Source organism: Mobula birostris, chromosome 4 (genome assembly GCF_030028105.1).
Source record: "Mobula birostris isolate sMobBir1 chromosome 4, sMobBir1.hap1, whole genome shotgun sequence".
NCBI classification, from domain to species: domain Eukaryota; kingdom Metazoa; phylum Chordata; class Chondrichthyes; order Myliobatiformes; family Myliobatidae; genus Mobula; species Mobula birostris.
The window spans coordinates 157,722,039-157,741,454 of NC_092373.1; the positions used below are offsets into that span (position 1 = coordinate 157,722,039).

General features: G+C 42.5%; 1 protein-coding gene across 1 annotated transcript in view; it reads right to left on the minus strand.

Moving 5' to 3' along the window:
- The window catches only part of igfbp7 (insulin-like growth factor binding protein 7), a 35,273-nt gene extending 21,936 nt beyond the window's left edge, over positions 1 to 13,337 (minus strand). Inside the window, exon 1 of the mRNA XM_072256319.1 lies at positions 12,886 to 13,337. Within this exon, the coding sequence (XP_072112420.1) occupies positions 12,886 to 13,315 (430 nt within the window). The 5' untranslated portion in view covers positions 13,316 to 13,337. The remainder of the gene's footprint in view (positions 1 to 12,885) is intronic.
- Between the last annotated feature and the right edge of the window lie 6,079 nt (positions 13,338 to 19,416).

Sequence of the window (19,416 nt, forward strand, 5' to 3'; positions counted from 1 at the left end):
GATCCCAGGTTGGGAACATCTTCCTTAGATTTAGGTGGATGTCAATGATTATTTCTAGATGTTCTGAGATGGTGGTGGTTGGTTCATTGATTTACTCCAAGACTATGCTGAAGATTATTTGCAGCATGCTGATTCTATGCAGTTAGTAACAGTTTGCTTTGTAGAAAACAGTTAAGTTTTTTAGCCCTTTCTTCAGAAGCACAATGTTCTCTCCCCTGCACCATCCCAATGAATGCACATCAGATGGTCTTTGTAGTGAAGAAGGCTCACATTTGATGGAGAGTTTCAAGACCAGTGCATGCAACTTAAAAGTCTAAACCTGGTCTTTCAGGAGTTATGGTGGAAAAGATGTCAAAATATAGAGCATAGTATAATCATTTACCCATAATTGCCGATTAATTCTAGGTAAATTGTAAATGCTAGATCTGAGATTGATTGTTGCACACCAAAGATATTAAAAGATTCTGCAGGGGTGTGAGATCAAAGATCTGCATGATCTAATTGAATGGCAAAGAGCTGAGGAGCTATGAGACTTCTTCATGTTATTCTTATAAACATGTAAAATGAGTAACCAGACTTTTCTCCTTCCAAACCATTTGAGTTTTTCCATAGGCGCATGTTTATTTCAAGATTTTTGATATTTGTAGAAGTTAACTTCTGAACTTTATACTTCACAACAGGAGGTAATTGGAAAAACAAAGGTTCTTTTTATTCCATAGTTGGACATACAGATTAGGAGGAGAAGTGAGCTTAAATTTGCAACATTTCAGCAGATAGTATTTTTTTCCCCTTCAGGAAAGAAGATTGTGAGTTCAAACTCCACTCCATAGATATGAGCAGACATTACAATGGCACTGAGGTAAAGTATAGCTGAGAGTGCTGCATTTTTAGAAGCACCATCTTTCCACGTAACATTAAACTGAGTCCTAAATTTCCTCTTCAGGAGCATGTAAGACGTTTTATGGGACTACGTTAAGAACAGCAGCTGAGTTAAATCATGACCAATATTTCCTCCTGATTCAATGTCATTGAAGTAAACATTATTTCTTAAGTCTGAGAACTTGCGGTGCTCAATTTCACTGAAGCATTTCTTATTTCAGTGGCTAGATTCAACTTCACTGAATATACAATGTACTATGCCAATCTAAACTATTATTCTTTTCATTATCCAGAATGGGACTAAATGTGCCTGAATTTTGGATGTTATTACAAACCAGAACAGACATGAATTGTTTATTTCCCAAAAAACTCTGTTAACTATTTATATACGTAGTATATAAATACTATGGGGGTGGGGGAGAAGCTGGGGGGGACTTTGGGGTTCTCACATTTATCTGTCATCCATTCTTTGGGGCACTTCTCTGTTTTCATGGATGTTTGCGAAGAAAAAGCATTTCAGGATGTATATTGTATACATTTCTCTGACGTTAAATTGGACACTTGAACCTTTAAACATTTTTTAAAGTACTAGATTCAAAACACCAGCAATCTACCTTTGCAATGCAAATATTAATAGTATTTCCAGCAGGTATGCAGCGTAGCTACAAGTAACCTCTTTAAATGCCAAACTGCAGAAGTATGAGATTCTGGGATTTCAAAAGAAATTTTAAAAATTTGTTTATTATGCACCAAGGTACAGTGAAAAACTTCATTTTGCATTTCATCAATAAAGATCATTTATATAAATCAGGGCATTGAGGTAGTACAGGGGAAAATAATAACAGAATGCAGAATAAAGTATTGCAGTCGCAAAGGAGGTGCAAGGCAACAACAAGGTATGTGCATCCTTAACGTACAAGCGGATTGTTCAGTAGTGTTAGAATAGGGGGATAGAAGCTGTTCTTAAGCATGATGGCACATGTTTTCAGGCTTTTGTATCTCCTGCCTGATGGGGGGCGGGGAGGGTGGAGAAGACAGAATACCTGGGGTAGGAGGGGTCTTTGATTATGTGGGCTTCTTTACAGTGATAACAAGATATGTAGACAAAATCCATGGAGGGAAGGTTGGTTTCTGTGATGCGCTGACCGTGTCTACAACTATCTGCACCTGAATTTTCAGCTGGCCATTCAGCAACCCTAATCATCACCCAGCCCTCCTTCTGTTGCAGGGAAAGACTGGCAAACTTGATTTTTCTTGGTGGAGAGGCCTTGCTGTTCTTGCTACACCTTTAATAATCTTTTCTTTGCCTTTCACAAGGCCCCACAGAAACTCCCCTGGCTTAATTCACAAACCCTGTGTTTTACTAATGATAGGAGAACGGAAGGCTACGGACTTACCATCTCCTGAGCTCTTTCAGAAATAATGGCTAAAAGAAATGTCACTTGGGATTTTGACAAGTTTCAGAAGTCACAATGTAAAACAATCACGTTGGCAGAACTTGCTTGTAAATTCTTATCTCCTTTGATTGTGATCACATAACTCATCAATGAACATCAATCAAAAATTACTTTGTAACATTTACTTGCAAACAAACTAGTCTTGGCATTAAAAAGATAGTATCTCACTCTGATTAGCCTGAGATATGGAATACTATCCGCCTTTTAACTCAGTGAAAGATCACAGGTTCGATTGTGGAAATGATATTGGTCCTTCGGCACACTGATCTTTTAATCTACTCCGTGATTAATCTAACCCATACCTTCCACATAGCCCTAGAGTTTTCTTTCATCCATGTGCCTATCTCTTTTAAATATCCCTAATATATCTGCCTCTACCACCACCCTCAACGGTGCATTCTATGCACTTATTACTCGTTGTGTAAAACCCCTATTCTTTCACCAAATCACCTTAAAAGGATTCCTCTCTTACTAGCCATTGCCACCTAGGTACAGGGCCAAGTCAACATCTGATACCACTAGGATCCTGTCTGAAGAACCTCTTACTGATTCCCATGTTATACTTGATTCTCTCAGCGTCTGTGTTTTTGCCTCTGGATCAGTAAGTTTTAGGTTCAAACATTGTTTCAAAGACTATCTGATGTTTAGCCTTGTACTGAAGGTGTGCTGCATTACCAGCAGATACTGTCCATTGCTCAAGTTGTGAAACTTGAGCTTTTTTCCCCTATTTTAGAAATGGTGCATTTGGAGAAGAACAATTAAGTTCTTTTTGTGCACTAATCAATATTGGGATGGCAGGGTGGAGATATTTCTCTACCAAAGGAGATGCAAGGGACTCCTTCACTCCTTTAGCCTGCAAGTCACCCCTGGGCAAGTGTAGCACCTGCCTACACCCCCCCCCCCCCACCCCCACCAGCTCACAGTCACTTGAAGCCATGGCAGCAGGTAGTAGGTGGTCGCATGAGCACCTGGTACATATCACACATCCTGGTTATGCAACCACTGATGAGAGGCATACTATCTCTTAAGTGTATTGATAATGGCTGGGATCACCAGTCTTGTAATGACACTGCTCAGAAGGCGCAGTGGCAAACCACTTCTGTAGAAAAATCTGCTGAGAACAATCATGGTCATGGAAAGACCATGATCTGCCACATCATACGACAGGGCACATAACTAACGAACAAATCTAGATTAGTCCTTCAGTCAGCATCACGAGGAGATTGTCTGCTTGTTATTTCATTGCTGTTGAACAGTGCGTATATAAGCTGCTTTGTTTCCTGCAGTAATGACTAAACCCCAGAGAGAGACTTCACAGGCACCACTGCCTTAGGCTTCAGTATGGCATTTACAAATGTAAAACTTCCTTTGGTTTGGACATCCACAATGAACCTGTTAACTGAGATTTCTTCTGTCACTCCAGCTACACTGCAAGGGCTGATGTAGGAGGTACTTGGAATTTTACTCCAGAATATCACCTCCAAACAAATTTTTAGGATTAGTCTGCAGTAACTTCACTACGAGAAAACGTGAAATGCACCCTAACATCTTTTGGGGTTTATTAAAGGGACTACCTTTATCTCTTTCTGGTGGTATCTTCATCGACGTAGGCAAAGTGACAACTGCAGCCACTCATTGCTGCATTGGCATTAGGGCTGTTGGCTGTGGATCCTGGCATTCCATTCAAGGACAAAGCCACCTCAATAAAATGCCAGCATTGAAGATAAAGATTAGCTTTATTCTCACATGTACATCAGGGATTGTGCTGGGCAAGTGTCACTATGCCTCTGGCGCCAGTATAGCATGCCCACAGCTCACAAACCCTAACGGGACATCTTTGGAATGTGGGAGGGAACCGGAGCACCTGGAGGAAATTCACATGGTCATAGGGTGAACACACGAACTCCTTACAGACAGTGGCAGGAATTAAACCGTTATCTTACAGCACGTTCTGTAATACTATCAGTATACTGTACCACCCAGATCATCAAACGTGCTCCACTGAAAATGCCAGCAGCAGGAGGCACTCTAGCCTGTCTAACACTCATTTCAATCATGTTGATCTTCCCACCCTCAGCAACTCTTCTGTGTCACTTCTCCAGGGTTCTCAAACCCCCAATCTTACAAAATAATTGATTGCATAGGAATTCAACCCCACCTCCCCTTTAGTATGACACACCAAATCATCACTGTAGCAGCCAGTTGGTTTTAGAAGTCACATAATTAGTTAACTGGATCTCCACAGGCCTCAGGGGCAGAGGATTCCAGGGATTCACCACCTTATAAGGGTTGCCCCATGTGCCAGCAGGTTACCTGGAATATAGAACCATCAGTTCAATTCCAGAGTAGAGCAGATGAAAACCCCCACCCCGAGAGTTGTACCTCAAACTGCAAAACCCTTGTCACCATCTAGAAGAGGCGATGACTTTTGCTCAAAATTGTTACAGGTAGTGTGCGTTAAACATGGCCAAGAAGGGTGGGGAGAGGTGTTGAATCTAAAGAATTAAAGGTAGCATTACATTTTCTTTATGTGCAATATTCTTTGTGTTTGGCATCAGCAATGGCACACGTTGTCCAGGATTTCCTTGGAATGTAGGAGAATGAGGGGTAACTTTATTGAAATATTTAAAATGTTGAGAGATATTCAATGCCTATAAAAAAGTATTCACTCCCCTTGGAAGTTTTCATGTTTTTTTTACTACATTAAATCACAATGGATTTAATTTGGCTTTTTTGACACTGATCAACAGAAAAAGACTCTTGCATGTCAAAATGAAAACAGATCTCTACAAAAGGATCTAAATTAGTTACAAATATAAAACACAAAATAATTGATTGTATAAGATTCAGTCCACCCCCTTAATATGACACATCAAATCATCACTGGTGCAGCCAATTGGTTTTAGAAGTCACAGTATTAGTTAAATGGAGATCTGTTTTTGGAGACCTGTGTGCAGCCAAGGTGTTTCAACTGATTATAATAAAAATACACTTGTATCTGGAAGGTCCAACCACTAGTGAGTCTGTAGCCTGGCAAAAACTACAGAATGAAGACGAAAGAACACTCCACACAACTCCACAAAAAGGTTATTGAAAAGCAAGGAGATGGATACTAGAAAATTTCCAAGTCTCCAAATATCCCTTGGAATGTAGTTAAGTCAATCATCAAGAAATGGAAGAATACAGCACAGCTGTAAATCTGTCTGGAGCAGGCTGTCCTCAAACTCTGAGTGACTGTGCATGAAGGGGACTAGTGAGGGAAGCCACCAAGAGACCTATGACAACTCTGGAGGAATACAAGCTTCAGTGGCTGAGATGAAAGAGACTTCGTTGCCTAGGTGCTTCATCAGTCACAGCTTTAAGAGAGAGTGGCAAAGAGAGTGCCACTGTTGATAAAAACAGCATAAAATCTTGGCTAGAATTTGCCAGAAGGCATGTGGGACACTCTGAAGTCAGCTGGAAGAAGTTTCTAAGGTCTGATGAAACCAAAACTGAGCTTTTTGGCCTTCAGACTAAACACTAGGTTTGGGATAAGCCAAACACCGTGCATTATCAAAAACACACCCTCCCTACCGTGAAGCACGGTGGTGGCTGCTTCATGCTATGGGGATGCTTCACTGCAGCAGCCCCTGGAAGGCTTGTGAAGGTAGAGGGTAAAATGAATGCAGAAAATACCTGATGCAGTCTGCAAGAGAACTGCGACTTGGGAAAAGATTTGTTTTCCAGCAAGCCAATAGCCCTAAGCATAAAGCCAAAGCTGCACAGGAAAGCTTTAAAAACAACAAAGTTAATGTCCTGGAGTGGCCAAGTCAGAGTCCAGACCTCAATCCAACTGAGAATTTGTGGTTGGACTTGAAAATGGCTGTTCACTCATGATTCCCATGCAATCTGACAACTTAAGTAGTTTTGTAAAGAAGAATGGTGGAAATTTGCAGTGTCCAGATGTGTAAAGCTGATAGAGACCTATCCACACAGACTCAAGGCTGTAATTGGTGCCAAAGGTGCATCTACTAAACACTGACTTGAAGGAGATGAATACTTAATGCATCCAGATATAATCGTATGGTCTGACACCAGTAGAGAAGTGGTTATTGGTGAACTCACAGTCCCCTGGGAAGACAACATCGATGAGGCTCATGAGCACAAGTTAACTAAGTATACAGAATTAAGATCAGAGTGCAGAGACAGAGGGTGGAAGGTCACATGCTATCCATTCAAAGTAGGCTGCCGTGGGTTTATTACATTCACTCTCCAGAAGTGGCTGCGTGACCTTGGCTTCACTAGAGGAGAGATCAAGTCAACCAGCAGGGCTGTAGCTGAGGCAGCAGAGAAAGGGGATCAGCATGGGTGTGGACCAAGTATGTCCAGAGGGGCACATAGTCAGACAATATACATCTTTTGCAAACCCTTTAGTAGTTGCATAGACATCTGAAGAGCAGACTATTTGTTGGATGGAAGCAACCAACAACTCTGATAGAGGCAGATGCCAAGTTTTTAAGCTCACCAGTGGGAGGTGGTGCTTTAGCACTGCTGGCCCACCACCTCGAGGGAGTCTTGATCATAAGCGGGCCGAAACTCCTGAAGACAGGTGGCTGATCAACTGATGAGCCCACTGGTGATAGCACAGGACAGTTAACATCTTAGTTCACGTGTATTCTGTACCTCGTAACAGCAATCGATTATTTTGTGATTTATATCTGTAATTAATTTAGATCACTTTGAGATGAAAAAGAGTCTTTTTCTGTAGATCAGTGTCAAAAAAAAACAAATTAAATCCACTGTGATTCAATGTTGTAAAACAAAACTTCCAAGGGGGTGAACACTTTTTATAGGCACTGTAGACAAGGTGTATGATAATAGCCTTTTCTCCAAGGTAGGAGAGACCAAAATTTAGGAGAATAGATTTAGGGTGTGAAAGGAAAGATAGTAATGGTCTGCGAGTGGCAATTTTTACATGCGGAGGGTGGCAAGTATATGGAACAAGGTGCCAGAAGTAGTTGTTGGGGCAGGTGCAGTAGTATAGTACAAGAAGCAATTGGATAGGTACATTGAAGTGGGGCTTAGAAGGATATGGGTTGAAGTTGGAACTAACTGGGTGAGCACCATGTTCAGCATGGACATTGGGCCAAAGGGCCTGTATCTATGTGGTATTGCTCTGTGACCCTTTGATTGTTAAAGTTTAAGTTCTCGTGCTGATATCCCAGAGTAGTAAAGCCACCCTTGAACAGTTAATGGAAAAAATGTTTCTTCTTTTGGATTTTGAAAAAGATTCTCGACTCATGAAAATGATCTGATTGAAGCATTGACCATAATTCACTTACAGGCATTGCATAACATTCAAAAATAGACTGTTCTGAACAGACACAAACTAACTGAATAATGTCAAGTATGTGCGGGAAGTTCTTTTTGCACACATCATGGTTCAGCTGCTATGCTAGCAGATACAATCTTAGAATTCACAGCACAGGTTTCAGTGCAGAAAAACACCTCATTTGCCCGTTGTCCTGAGACAACATGGCACTTTAAAGTTATCCATGCATAGCCTTTACCCTTTTTACCATATCTCTTCATTTTTTCCTTTTCAAATATTCATTTGATTCTCCTTTAACCAACCTATATTTTGACAGCCACTTGTAGCAAAAAGAAGCTGTTTACTTTTTGTGATAAATCTCCCCCTAATCTCAAAATTTATTCTTTTGGAGATAATCTGGAATAGCACCATTTATAAATAATAAAGAATGCCCAATTTTTAAACTGATTGCAAGATTTCACAACACACGCTGGTGATAATAAACCTGATTCCGATTCTGAGATCAAACAAATACAAAGCAAATCATCACAGCTACCGAATGTACATTTCAAAGTCTTTACACTTGGCATCAAACTGCAGAGCAATAGGCTCTTCAGCTCTCTGAGTCTGTGCTAAACATCAAACACTCATTTACAATAGTCCTACATTAATCCCATTTGCTAATCTCCCACATGCAGATCAGCTCCATCTAGATCCTACCACTTCCCTACACACTAGGAGGAATTTACAGTGGCTGTATAACCTGGCAACCCACATATTTTAGGGATATAGGAACCTGGAGCACTGGGAGAAAATCCACGCAGACACAGGGAGAACATGCAAACTCCAGACAGACAACACCTGAAGTCAGGAATGAAATCTGCATCTCGGATGCTGTGAGGCAGCAGCTCTACTAGCCGTGTAATGAAATTGAAATAAAGATTAATTCATACACAGTGGGTGGAATGTCAAAGTCAAAGTTTATTTTATTGTCATATACACAAGTAGATGTATCCACATACACAATAAAAAACTTACAGCAGCATCACAAGAGCATTTCATACATTTGTTGAAATGACAATGTGCTGTGGTTGTGAGAAGAATGTTCAATTGGTCAATCTTTATGCCCCAAATTCCCAATCCGGGAATGTTATCCTCAATCTGAACAATTTGTGATACCCCTTTCACTTAACATGTAACATTACCGTACATTTGATATCTGCCTGCATTATAGGCACCTATCTGTAATGAACTCTGAACCCACAATCTCTGATTTAGAAGCAAGAATATGACCAATTGAACCAAATAACATTTAAATTGTTCTGCATAACTATAATCTATCAACCCTAATATAATTCTTGAAGATCTTTGTCTCCAATGTTTAAATATAGTTTCTAAAACAATAGTATGCCCAGCATTATGGAGGGTCCTTCAGCTCTACTTGTTTTCTACAAATCTAAGAATGACTTCCTGATTTTATTTTCATTGCTTCTGTGAATAAAACCTAAAATTACACGGCCTTCTGGGATTCACTTCTACCTGTGCTTGTGTCTGCAGTGCTACATAGAAACATAGAAAATAGGTGCAGGAGTAGGCCATTTGGCCCTTCGAGCCTGCACCGCCATTTATTATGATCATGGCTGATCATCCAACTCAGAACCCTGCACCAGCCTTCCCTCCATACCCCCTGATCCCCATAGCCACAAGGGCCATATCTAACTCCCTCTTGAATATAGCCAATGAACTGGCCTCAACTGTTTCCTGTGGCAGAGAATTCCACAGATTCACCACTCTCTGTGTGAAGAAGTTTTTCCTAATCTCGGTCCTAAAAGGCATCCCCTTTATCCTCAAACTATGACTCCTCGTTCTGGACTTCCCCAACATCCGGAACAATCTTCCTGCATCTAGCCTGTCCAATCCCTTTAGGATTTTATACGTTTCAATCAGATCCCCCCTCAATCTTCTAAATTCCAACGAGTACAAGCCCAGTTCATCCAGTCTTTCTTCATATGAAAGTCCTGCAATCCCAGGAATCAATCTGGTGAACCTTCTTTGTACTCCCTCTATGGCAAGGATGTCTTTCCTCAGATTAGGGGACCAAAACTGCACACAATACTCCAGGTGTGGTCTCACCAAGGTCTTGTACAACTGCAGTAGTACCTCCCTGCTCCTGTACTCGAATCCTCTCGCTATAAATGCCAGCATACCATTTGCCTTTTTCACTGCCTGCTGTACCTGCATGCCTACTTTCAATGACTGGTGTATAATGACACCCAGGTCTCGTTGCACCTCCCCTTTTCCTAATCGGCCACCATTCAGATAATAATCTGTTTTCCTATTTTTGCCACCAAAGTGGATAACTTCACATTTATCCACATTAAATTGCATCTGCCATGAATTTGCCCACTCACCTAACCTATCCAAGACACCCTGCATCATCTTAGCATCCTCCTCACAGCTAACACTGCTGCCCAGCTTCGTGTCATCCGCAAACTTGGAGATGCTGCATTTAATTCCCTCATCCAAGTCATTAATATATATTGTAAACAACTGGGGTCCCAGCACTGAGCCTTGCGGTACCCCACTAGTCACTGCCTGCCATTCTGAAAAGGTCCCGTTTATTCCCACTCCTTGCTTCCTGTCTGCTAACCAATTCTCTATCCACATCAATACCTTACCCCCAATACCGTGTGCTTTAAGTTTGCACACTAATCTCCTGTGTGGGACCTTGTCAAAAGCCTTTTGAAAATCCAAATATACCACATCCACTGGTTCTCCCCTATCCACTCTACTAGTTACATCTACCTGTTTGCTCAACCTGCTTGGAATATTTTTATTTTGAGAATAGCTATTCTATCACACAATTTCATGTATCTGATATTTTGCATGTAACTAGCAGGGTAGATAAGGAACCAGTATATCTGGCAGACCTAGATATATGGTGGTGCTGGACCAGCAGATTTTCTTAACTATTGAATACTACAATAATTTAAATTCCAACACTCTATGGCACGGTAGCATAATACATTTTTCAGTGTACCTGGAATTGGTAAGAGTAGGGAAAAGTGCAGGAAATAAGGCCATGGTGAGTTTTGAGGGAGAAGGGGAACCAGGTCAGTTCAAGGAAGGACAGGACCTGCAGTCCAGGTGTTTAAAGGGAACTTGGGAAATAGGGCTTGAGTGTGCTTCTCTGCTCTGGTGAGTTTCAGAAGAGTGAGAAAACAAGGGTTTGGTCAGTTCAAGGTAGAGGGAGGGACCAGAATCCGGCTGAGTTTAAATGGAGTACTGGAATCAGCACATGTTGAGCTCGGGACTGAAGAAACATCCAAGATTTTTGAACAGTCGGACAACAGTTTTTTGGAGATTTACTGTACCTGGATTTTCAAAGGGCATTTTACGACACCATTCAAAAATGTTGATATAGAACATAAGAGCTTGTTGCATTTGGAGTACTGGAAACAGATTAGGAACGAACGGTCATTCCTGGGTTGGAAGCCTGTTACAAATGGAGTGCTATAAATTCAGCTCTGGCTCGGCAGTTATTTCCAATCCATATGAAGGACAGTCAAAAAGAGCAGAATGTAGTATGTCCATGTTTGTTGACAAAGGGAGGCAGGAAAGCCAGTGTGAGAAAGATGCAGAATCCATAGAGGAAACAGGCTAATAAGTATTATGTGGGAAAATGTGAAAATATTTACTTTGGCAAGATTCTAAAAATACAATTTTTTTTCTGGACATACAAATTCTGTTTAAAATCCTCAGTAAGGTCAACCCACACTGGTATTACCGACCTAAACGTGTCATATGCAAGTGACAAAGGATCTTAATTTGCATATTTAATACTGTCCCATCTAAAAATAGGCAGGCCTGTTATAAACACCGGAGGTCTCCAGATGCTGGAGATCCAAAAAAAAATGCACAACATGCTGGGGGGAACTCAGCAGGTCAGGCAGAAACTATGGAAATGAATGGATGGTCGATTTTTCCGACCGAGACCCTTCTTCAGGATTTAGAAGGAAGGGGGAAGACACCAGAATAAAAAGATGGGGGGAGGGAAGGAGGCTAGCTGGAAGGAGATGGTCTGTGGCTCTTCCGATTACAGGACTGCCAGGAAATCACATAAAAATGAACCGTGGACACCTTTTTCTTCCCTCTTTCTCTTCACTATTCTACATGGTCCCCCTCCATCCCCCATTCACCCCGCTGCTCGACACCGACAAACATTTTTCCCCTTTCTATTCTCCCTTTCCTTTGTTCCGTCCCTGCTCCGCCTGGCGTCACCATCCCATATTTCCCACAGTACTGTATCCCTGTCCAAACTCTCTCTGATCTATCAACTACCCTTTCCAAACTCTTGCTGCCATCTCTGCTACAAGTTCTCTCAGTCTCATTCTCCCTTCCTTTCTCTGCTTCATTCTCACTTCTATTTAACACACCCGCCTCTCCTCAACTTTCCCTTTCAATCGGCACTCGCCTTTCTCATTCACTTTTATCGTTTGTTGCGCCCGTCCGTCTCTCACAACACTTTCCTTCAACCTGCTGTTCAACAGCTTTCTTGCCTCCAGTAGTCTTCCATTTTATTTCACTTCTTTCCCCTCTGTCTGCATCCACCCTTCCCTTTCTTGTTCTCTCCCCTCTTTCACTCACTATCCATGCCACCCACTATCGCCCTCACTAATGCCCCTACCGCCTCTCATTATTCCCTTCACTATGGCCCCTCCTTCTCATTACCTCCTCTCACTATCTCCACTCCCTTTCCCGTCCCTTCTCACTTACCTCTCCCTTCCTCTCTCCTTTTCCATATATTCCCCCTCCATTCTCGTTCACATCTTCCCTCCCTTCCCTCGCATTCTTCCTCACTCCCATTTCCCTTCCTCTCTTTCCCCGTCTCACCCTCTTCCTCCCCCTCTCACTCTCTCTACCTCCTCATTTACCATCTCCCTTGTTGCTACCTCTCTCCTTTCTCAACTCTTTACCTGCGAACACATCTTTCTCAGGTTCCTTCCTTCCTCCACTCTCACTGCTTCTCTTTCCCCCTTACCTCTCAATCCCTCTCTCCTTCCCTTCCTTTCTCTCTCTCCCTGCCCCTTCCTTCCTGGCCACTACACTGCACACCGGCTCCTTCCTCTCTTTCCCCTCTTCTCTCGTGTTTCTCTCTCTCCCTCTCTATCCCCTCTCCCCATCCCTCCAACAACTAATTCACTCTCCCCCTCACTCTCACTTACTCCGTCCTTTCCTGCTCGGGACCGGAGCGCTTACCTTTCTCACAGGCTCCTTTCCGAATTTTGGTCACCGGGCTGCCTCCGGCCATCTCCGCCCGCCGCGCCGCGGCTCTCAGCTCACAGACCGAGCTGTAGGTGCTGCCGTCGCTACCGCACACCTGCTCGGGGGACTTGCAGACGCAGCGCCCCCGGCCCTTCCGCTTGGAGCCGGTACGGACGCACTCGTATCCCTGGGCGCAGCGACCGTACTTGGAGTCTCGGCCACCGCACGGTTCTCCCTGGCCGCCGAAGCACACGGTGCAGCAGCGGCATGGACTGGGCGCTTCACCCAGCGGGCAGCCTCCGGGCGGCAGAGCCGGACATTCTGACGGCACGCAGGGTGGGCACCGAGTCGAGCCTGTCTTCGGCTCGGCGCTGGCCGCCAGCAGCAGCAGCAGCAGACACCCACCCAGTAACTGGACGCTCATCTTGACAGAGAATAACTCCCTCCCGTGAGACCCGTGCCCCCTTATACAGCATCTCGGGCTCCACCCTATAGAAACGTTTCAAACCAAAGTCCTACTGTAACAAATCAACCTCCTCGTGTTAACACGAGAAACAAAATTCATGAAAACTTAAACTCACATGCACCCAACTCAAGCTATGATTGATCAAACTAAACTACATGTTACAAAACTAAATATTTCGAAAATTTAAATACAGCAATGTAAACCAATGAATAAATCAAACAGACTAAACTTCCATCCAGTCTAAGTATAAATTCACAAAAGCTAAACCAAAATGAAACTACAACTCACAAAAACTGAACTGTCATTTTGACAAATTACTTGAATTAATACAACTAAATTGAACTCCATATTGTAGTGCTAAAATTGAACTCTAAATGTTAAGTTAAACTAAAATTTCAATCATAAGTTGTAAGCATTCATTCACACTTATCAGAATGCACACACTAACTTGTCTCAGTTGGCAATAATCTTACTCCTGAGCTGAAGGTTGTGGGTCCAAATTCCACTCCAGGTATTTTAACACAAAATATAGTCGACATATATGTGGCTCTGAGAAGAGTTGAAGAGCTATCCTTCAGAAATCATGGCCCTGTTTATTCTTTCAGGTGCACAAAGATCCCACAATATTATTTTGGAGAATTCCAAAAGGATCCCCAGTATTTATCTCTCAATCAGTGTCACAGGCCATCATCTCACAGCTGCGTAATGAGTTGGTTGTTATTTTTCTACATTACAACAATGATTACCCCTCAAAAAACCCTCTTTTCACTTTTGTGATTTAGATATTGCCCACAAAAGCACTATTCATTGCCTATCCTGCTGCTATTGGTGAGCTGCTTGCGTAAACGTCAAGTACTCCCAGAGTGCTGATCAGCATTTAGCTTCATCATTGGTCTGTGATGTATTTCCAAGTCAGGATAATGAGCAGTGTGGAGTGCGACTTCTCTTGTCCTCCTTGGTGACGTAGGCCATGAGCTTGGCAGTTGCTCTCTGGGTAGCCTGGGCAGGTAATGGAGTTGCTTTGGGCTGGATTGGCTGTACGTTTCTCTACTGTATGTAACTGTAGAAAACTGAATATATACATTGACTTGTTTTGTGCTCTCACTGGTGACCAACCAGAAGTCTGAGAGGAGGGGATAGCACTCAGGTCCACTGACCTGGTAGAAAAAGGCAGCGGAGGATTGCAGCAGTGTACTTGAGCTCTGACCAGCAACCGGTCAGGACAGCAGAAGTTTCAAAGGAGGGGATTTCACTCAGGTCCACTGACTGCAGAGAAAAAGACAGCAGCACCTTACGGCAATTTATTTGGAGCTCTGACCAGCAACCATCGGTGTTTGGGATTGATTAGCATGAGCAAATTAAAGGAAGGCTGGGGCAAGCAGAGTGGCCATTGTCACAGCAGCTATCATTGGCATGGACAGAGTGGTGAGGCTTTAGCTCTTCGAGACTTCAGCGAAGAGAGGCTTCATTCAGAGAAGGCAAAAAAGAAAAGATTCTACGTGAAGTTTTTTTCCTTCCTTTCTTTACATCTGCTCAGCTAGGACAGTAGAGATGCCAGGCAGGATAGTTGAATGCTCCTCTTGTGGGATGTGGGAAGGCAGCGTGACCTCCAATGTCCCTGATGGGAACAAGTATGAGAAGTGCATCCAGCTACAGGAGGAAGGAGGGTTTAGGATTTTTGGATTATTGGGCTCTCTTCCAGGGAAGATGGAACCCGTACAGAAGGGACAGTTTGCACCTGAACTGGAGGGGGACTAATGTCCTAGTGGGAAGGTTTGTTAATGCTGCACGGTGGGGTTGAAACTAGAGTTGCAGGGGGACGGGAAACAGAATGTCGGAGCAGTTTGTGGAGAGTTTGACCTCAAAGTTAGGAATCAAACAGTTGAGCATGGTGTGACTATTATCCTGAGCTGCATATATTTCAATGCAAGAAGTATTGTAGGAAAGGCGGATGAGCCCAGGGCATGGATCAACACCTGGAATTATGACGTTACAGCCATTAATAAGACTTGGTCGCAGGAGAGACAGGACTAGCAGCGCTTGCAGAGTGTGATGGAGCACGTGATACTGGATCTGCTATTGGAGAATGAGACAGGGCTGGTGACAGATGTCTGTGTAGGGGAACACTTTACATCCAGTGACCATAATGCCATTAGTTTCAAAATAAACATGCAAAAAGATAGGTCTGATCCACGGGTTGAGATTCTAAATTGGAGAAAGGCCATTTTGATGATATCAGAAATGATCTAGCAAGTGTGGATTGGGACAGGCAGTTTTCTGGCAAAGGTGTACTTGGAAAGCTGGCGGCCTTCAAAAGTGCAATTTTGAGAGTATGAGGCTTGTATATGTCTGTCAAAGTAAAAGATGAAGATAACAAATGCAGGGAACTATGGTTTTCAAGAGATATTGAGGCCCTGGTTAAGAGAAAAAAGGAGGTGCATAGCAGGTATAGGCAAGTAGGAACAAATGAGGTGCTTATAGAGTATAAAAAATGCAAGAAAACATTTAAGATAGAAATCAGGAGGGTCAAAAGAAGGACTGAGGTTGCTCTAGCAGACTAAGTGAAGGAGAATCCTAAGGGGTTCTATTGATATGTTAATAGCAAAAGGATTGCAAGGTTCAGAATTGATCCTCTAGAAGACCAGAATAGTAATCCATGTGAAGAGCCAAAACAAATGGGGGAGGTCTTAAATGAATTCTTTGCATCTGTATTCATAGTCATACTTCATATTCACTCGGGAGATGGACACTGACTCTATTTAAGTGAGGCAAAGTGGCATCAACCTCATGGACCCTGTGCAGATTACAGAGGAGGAGATGTTTACCACCCAGAGGTAAATCAGGGTGGATAAATCCCCAAGGCCTGACAAGGTGTTCCCTTGGACCCTGTGGGAGGCAGGTGCAGAAGTTGCCAGAGCCCTACTAGAGATATTTAAATCATCCTTAATGACAGAGGAGGTACCAGACGATTGGAGGATATCCAATGTTGTTCTGCTGTTTAAAAAAAGCTCTAAACAGACACCAGGAAATTATAGACTGGTGAGTCTGACCTCAGTTGCAGGAAAGATATTGGAAGGTATTCTAAGGGACCAGGTATGTAAATATTTGACAGACATGGACTGATTAAGGGTAGTCAGCATAGCTTCATGCGTGGCAGATCATGTATAATTTTTCTTATTTTTTTCTCGAGGAAGGTACCAGGAAAGTGGATGAAGGCAAGACAGTGGATGTTGTCTGCGTGGACATTAGTAAGGCATTCCTGCATGGGAGGTTCGTCAAGAAGGTTTATTTGCTTGGCATTTAGGATGAGGTCATAAATTGGATTAGACATTGGCTTTGTGGGAGAAGCCAGTGAATGGTAGTAGTTGGTTGCCTCTCTGACTTGAGGCCTGTGACTAATGGGATGTCATAGGGATCGGTCCTGTTTCTGTTGTGGTTTGTCATCTATATGAACGAACAGAATGATAATGTGGTTAACTGGATCAGCAAATTTGCAGATGACACCAAGATTGGCGGTGTAGTGGACAATGAGGAAGACTATCACGACTTGCTGAAGGATCTGGACCAGCAGGAAAAATGGACTGAAAAGTGGCAGATGGAACTTAATGCAGCCGAGTGCAAGGTTTTCCACTTTAGTAGGACCATCCAGGGTCGGTCTTATATAGTGAACGGTAGGGCACTGAGAAGTGTGGTAGAACCAAGGGATCTGGGAATACAGGTTCATAATTCATTGAAGGAGGCGTCACAGGTAGATATGGTCAAAAATAAAGCTTTTGGCACATTGGCCTTCATAAATCAAAGCATTTTGTACAGGAGATGGGATGTTATGTTGAAGTTGCTTAACATGTTGGCGAGGCCTAATTTGGAGTATTGAGTGTAGTTTTGGTCATTTACCTACAGGAAAGATGTAAACAAGGTCAAAAGGACAAAATTTATAAGAATGTTGTCGGGTCTAGAAGACCTGGGTTATAATGAAAGATTGAGTAAGTTCGGGCTGTATTCTTTAGAACGTAGAAGATTGAGAGGAAATTTGAGAGAAGGAAACATAATTATGAGTTTAGAAAGGGTAAACGCAAGGAGGTTTTTTCCTCTGAGGCTGGGTGGGACTACAGCCGGAAGTCATGGGTTAAGGGTGAAAGGTGAGAAGTTTAAGGGAACATGAGGGGAAACTTCTTCACTCAGAGGGTTGTGAGAGTGTGGGATGAGGTGCCAGCACAGGTAGTGCATGCGAGTTCAATGTCAACGTTTACGAGATGTTTGGATAGGTACATGGATAGCAGGGATATGGAGGGCTATGGTCATGGTGCATGTCAATGGGAGTAGGCAGTTTAAATGGTTTCAGCATGGACTAGATGGGCCAAAGGGCCGGTTTCTGTGCTGTTCTTCTCTATGACTCTATAAATCTTATATGGAAATAAAGTGACGGACCTGAGGTCGAGAGAGTGGAACTGCCCCAGTGCAACAGCCTTTTCACTTTAAAAACTCTCCCGCACAGGTTTCCTGTCATTGTCAGACATGATGGACAACCACCATACTCTAGAACTATATTTATATAGTTGTATAATAAGACATTACATAGTTCAGATTCACATGACTCTAATATCAGATAGTATTGGATTAATGCTAGTGATATCAGACTGAATATAAACTGATAACCAGACCACTTCAATTTATCACTGATATCAGTGTAATATCAGATAGGCATTCAGAGATGAGCAAGGCATTTCAAAGAGACGTAGACATATTATGATAGTAGATCAAAGTCAATATCAAGTTTATTATCATGTGCACAAATACGTGTATGCATGGATTCAATGGAAAACGCAGCAGCTTCATAGGCACATAATGTCAGAAACTCAACATTTTCAAGAAAGACATAAACTTAACATAAATAATACTAAAATTTACAAGAAAGAACACAATTAGAATTTTAAAAAGTCCACTAATGTGTAAAGCGGACAAGGTGTTGTACTGAGGTAGTGATTAGGGTTGTTCAGTTGTTTCAAGAACTGAATAGTTGAAGGGAAGTAGCTGCTCTTGAATCTGATGGTGTTGGACTTCAGGCACCTGCACCCTCTGCTCTATCTATTAAGCTGCAGAGACCAGTGGACTCAGCCTGATATACAGTACTAATTCCAGTATTAAACAAACTTCACAGTGTTGGTTAGATTCAGTTCAGATGGATATTAATCCTTGACAAGGACAACAGGGAAGATGCTGAGGTTCTACCCTGTCGACCCTGTGGAGGATTTAGAATTGGGTGATGTAAGGGTATCATTCATTTAAGACCAGGATAAGAAAAAATTTTTCTTTCAGGTAGATGTGAGTCTTTGTGGAGAGAATAGAACAGTTAACATTGTTATGAGAATTAGAAAAAAATATTAAACTCATTCAGATTGCTCTAACAATCAATAAATCTGTATCTCAATTTTACATTCCTACCATTGAAGAATGTGGTAGAATATGCTCTGTTTGCTGGAATAGTATGACTCACACAAAACTCACTAATCTTGATACAACGCAAGACAAAGTGGCCAATGTGTTTCATTCACTCCTTTCAGTACAGAACACTATTGCTGCAGTGTGAGTCACCTAGAAAATTCCCTTCATTTATTTGCCCTGGCTACTCTGGCAGCCCCTCCTAAATCCAAATCTACCACCAAAAAGGACAAGCACCAGATGCATGGAAAAACCATCTTCATGTTTCCCTCCAGGTCACACATTACCTTCACTTGGAAATACATCGTTGTTTCATCAACATCGCTGGCTCTAAATCCTGAAACTCTTTTCCATGAAGTGCTGGGGAAGGCCCTTCACCAGGAGGACTGTTATGGTTCAGGAAGACGGTTCACCAGCACATGTCCAAAGGCAATTGAGGATAGGCAATAACATGTCATTACAAAAAACTTAGTCTGACGCTGACAGGGCTTATGTTTCAGTGGCAAGTTTAGATTAGATCTGCTGTGTAAATACCACAACATCACTCCATTCTGTGTATCTCAAGCATAAACTGAAAGCAACTTGAAATACTGCCTGAGGTTATTAGCAGGGCAACAACT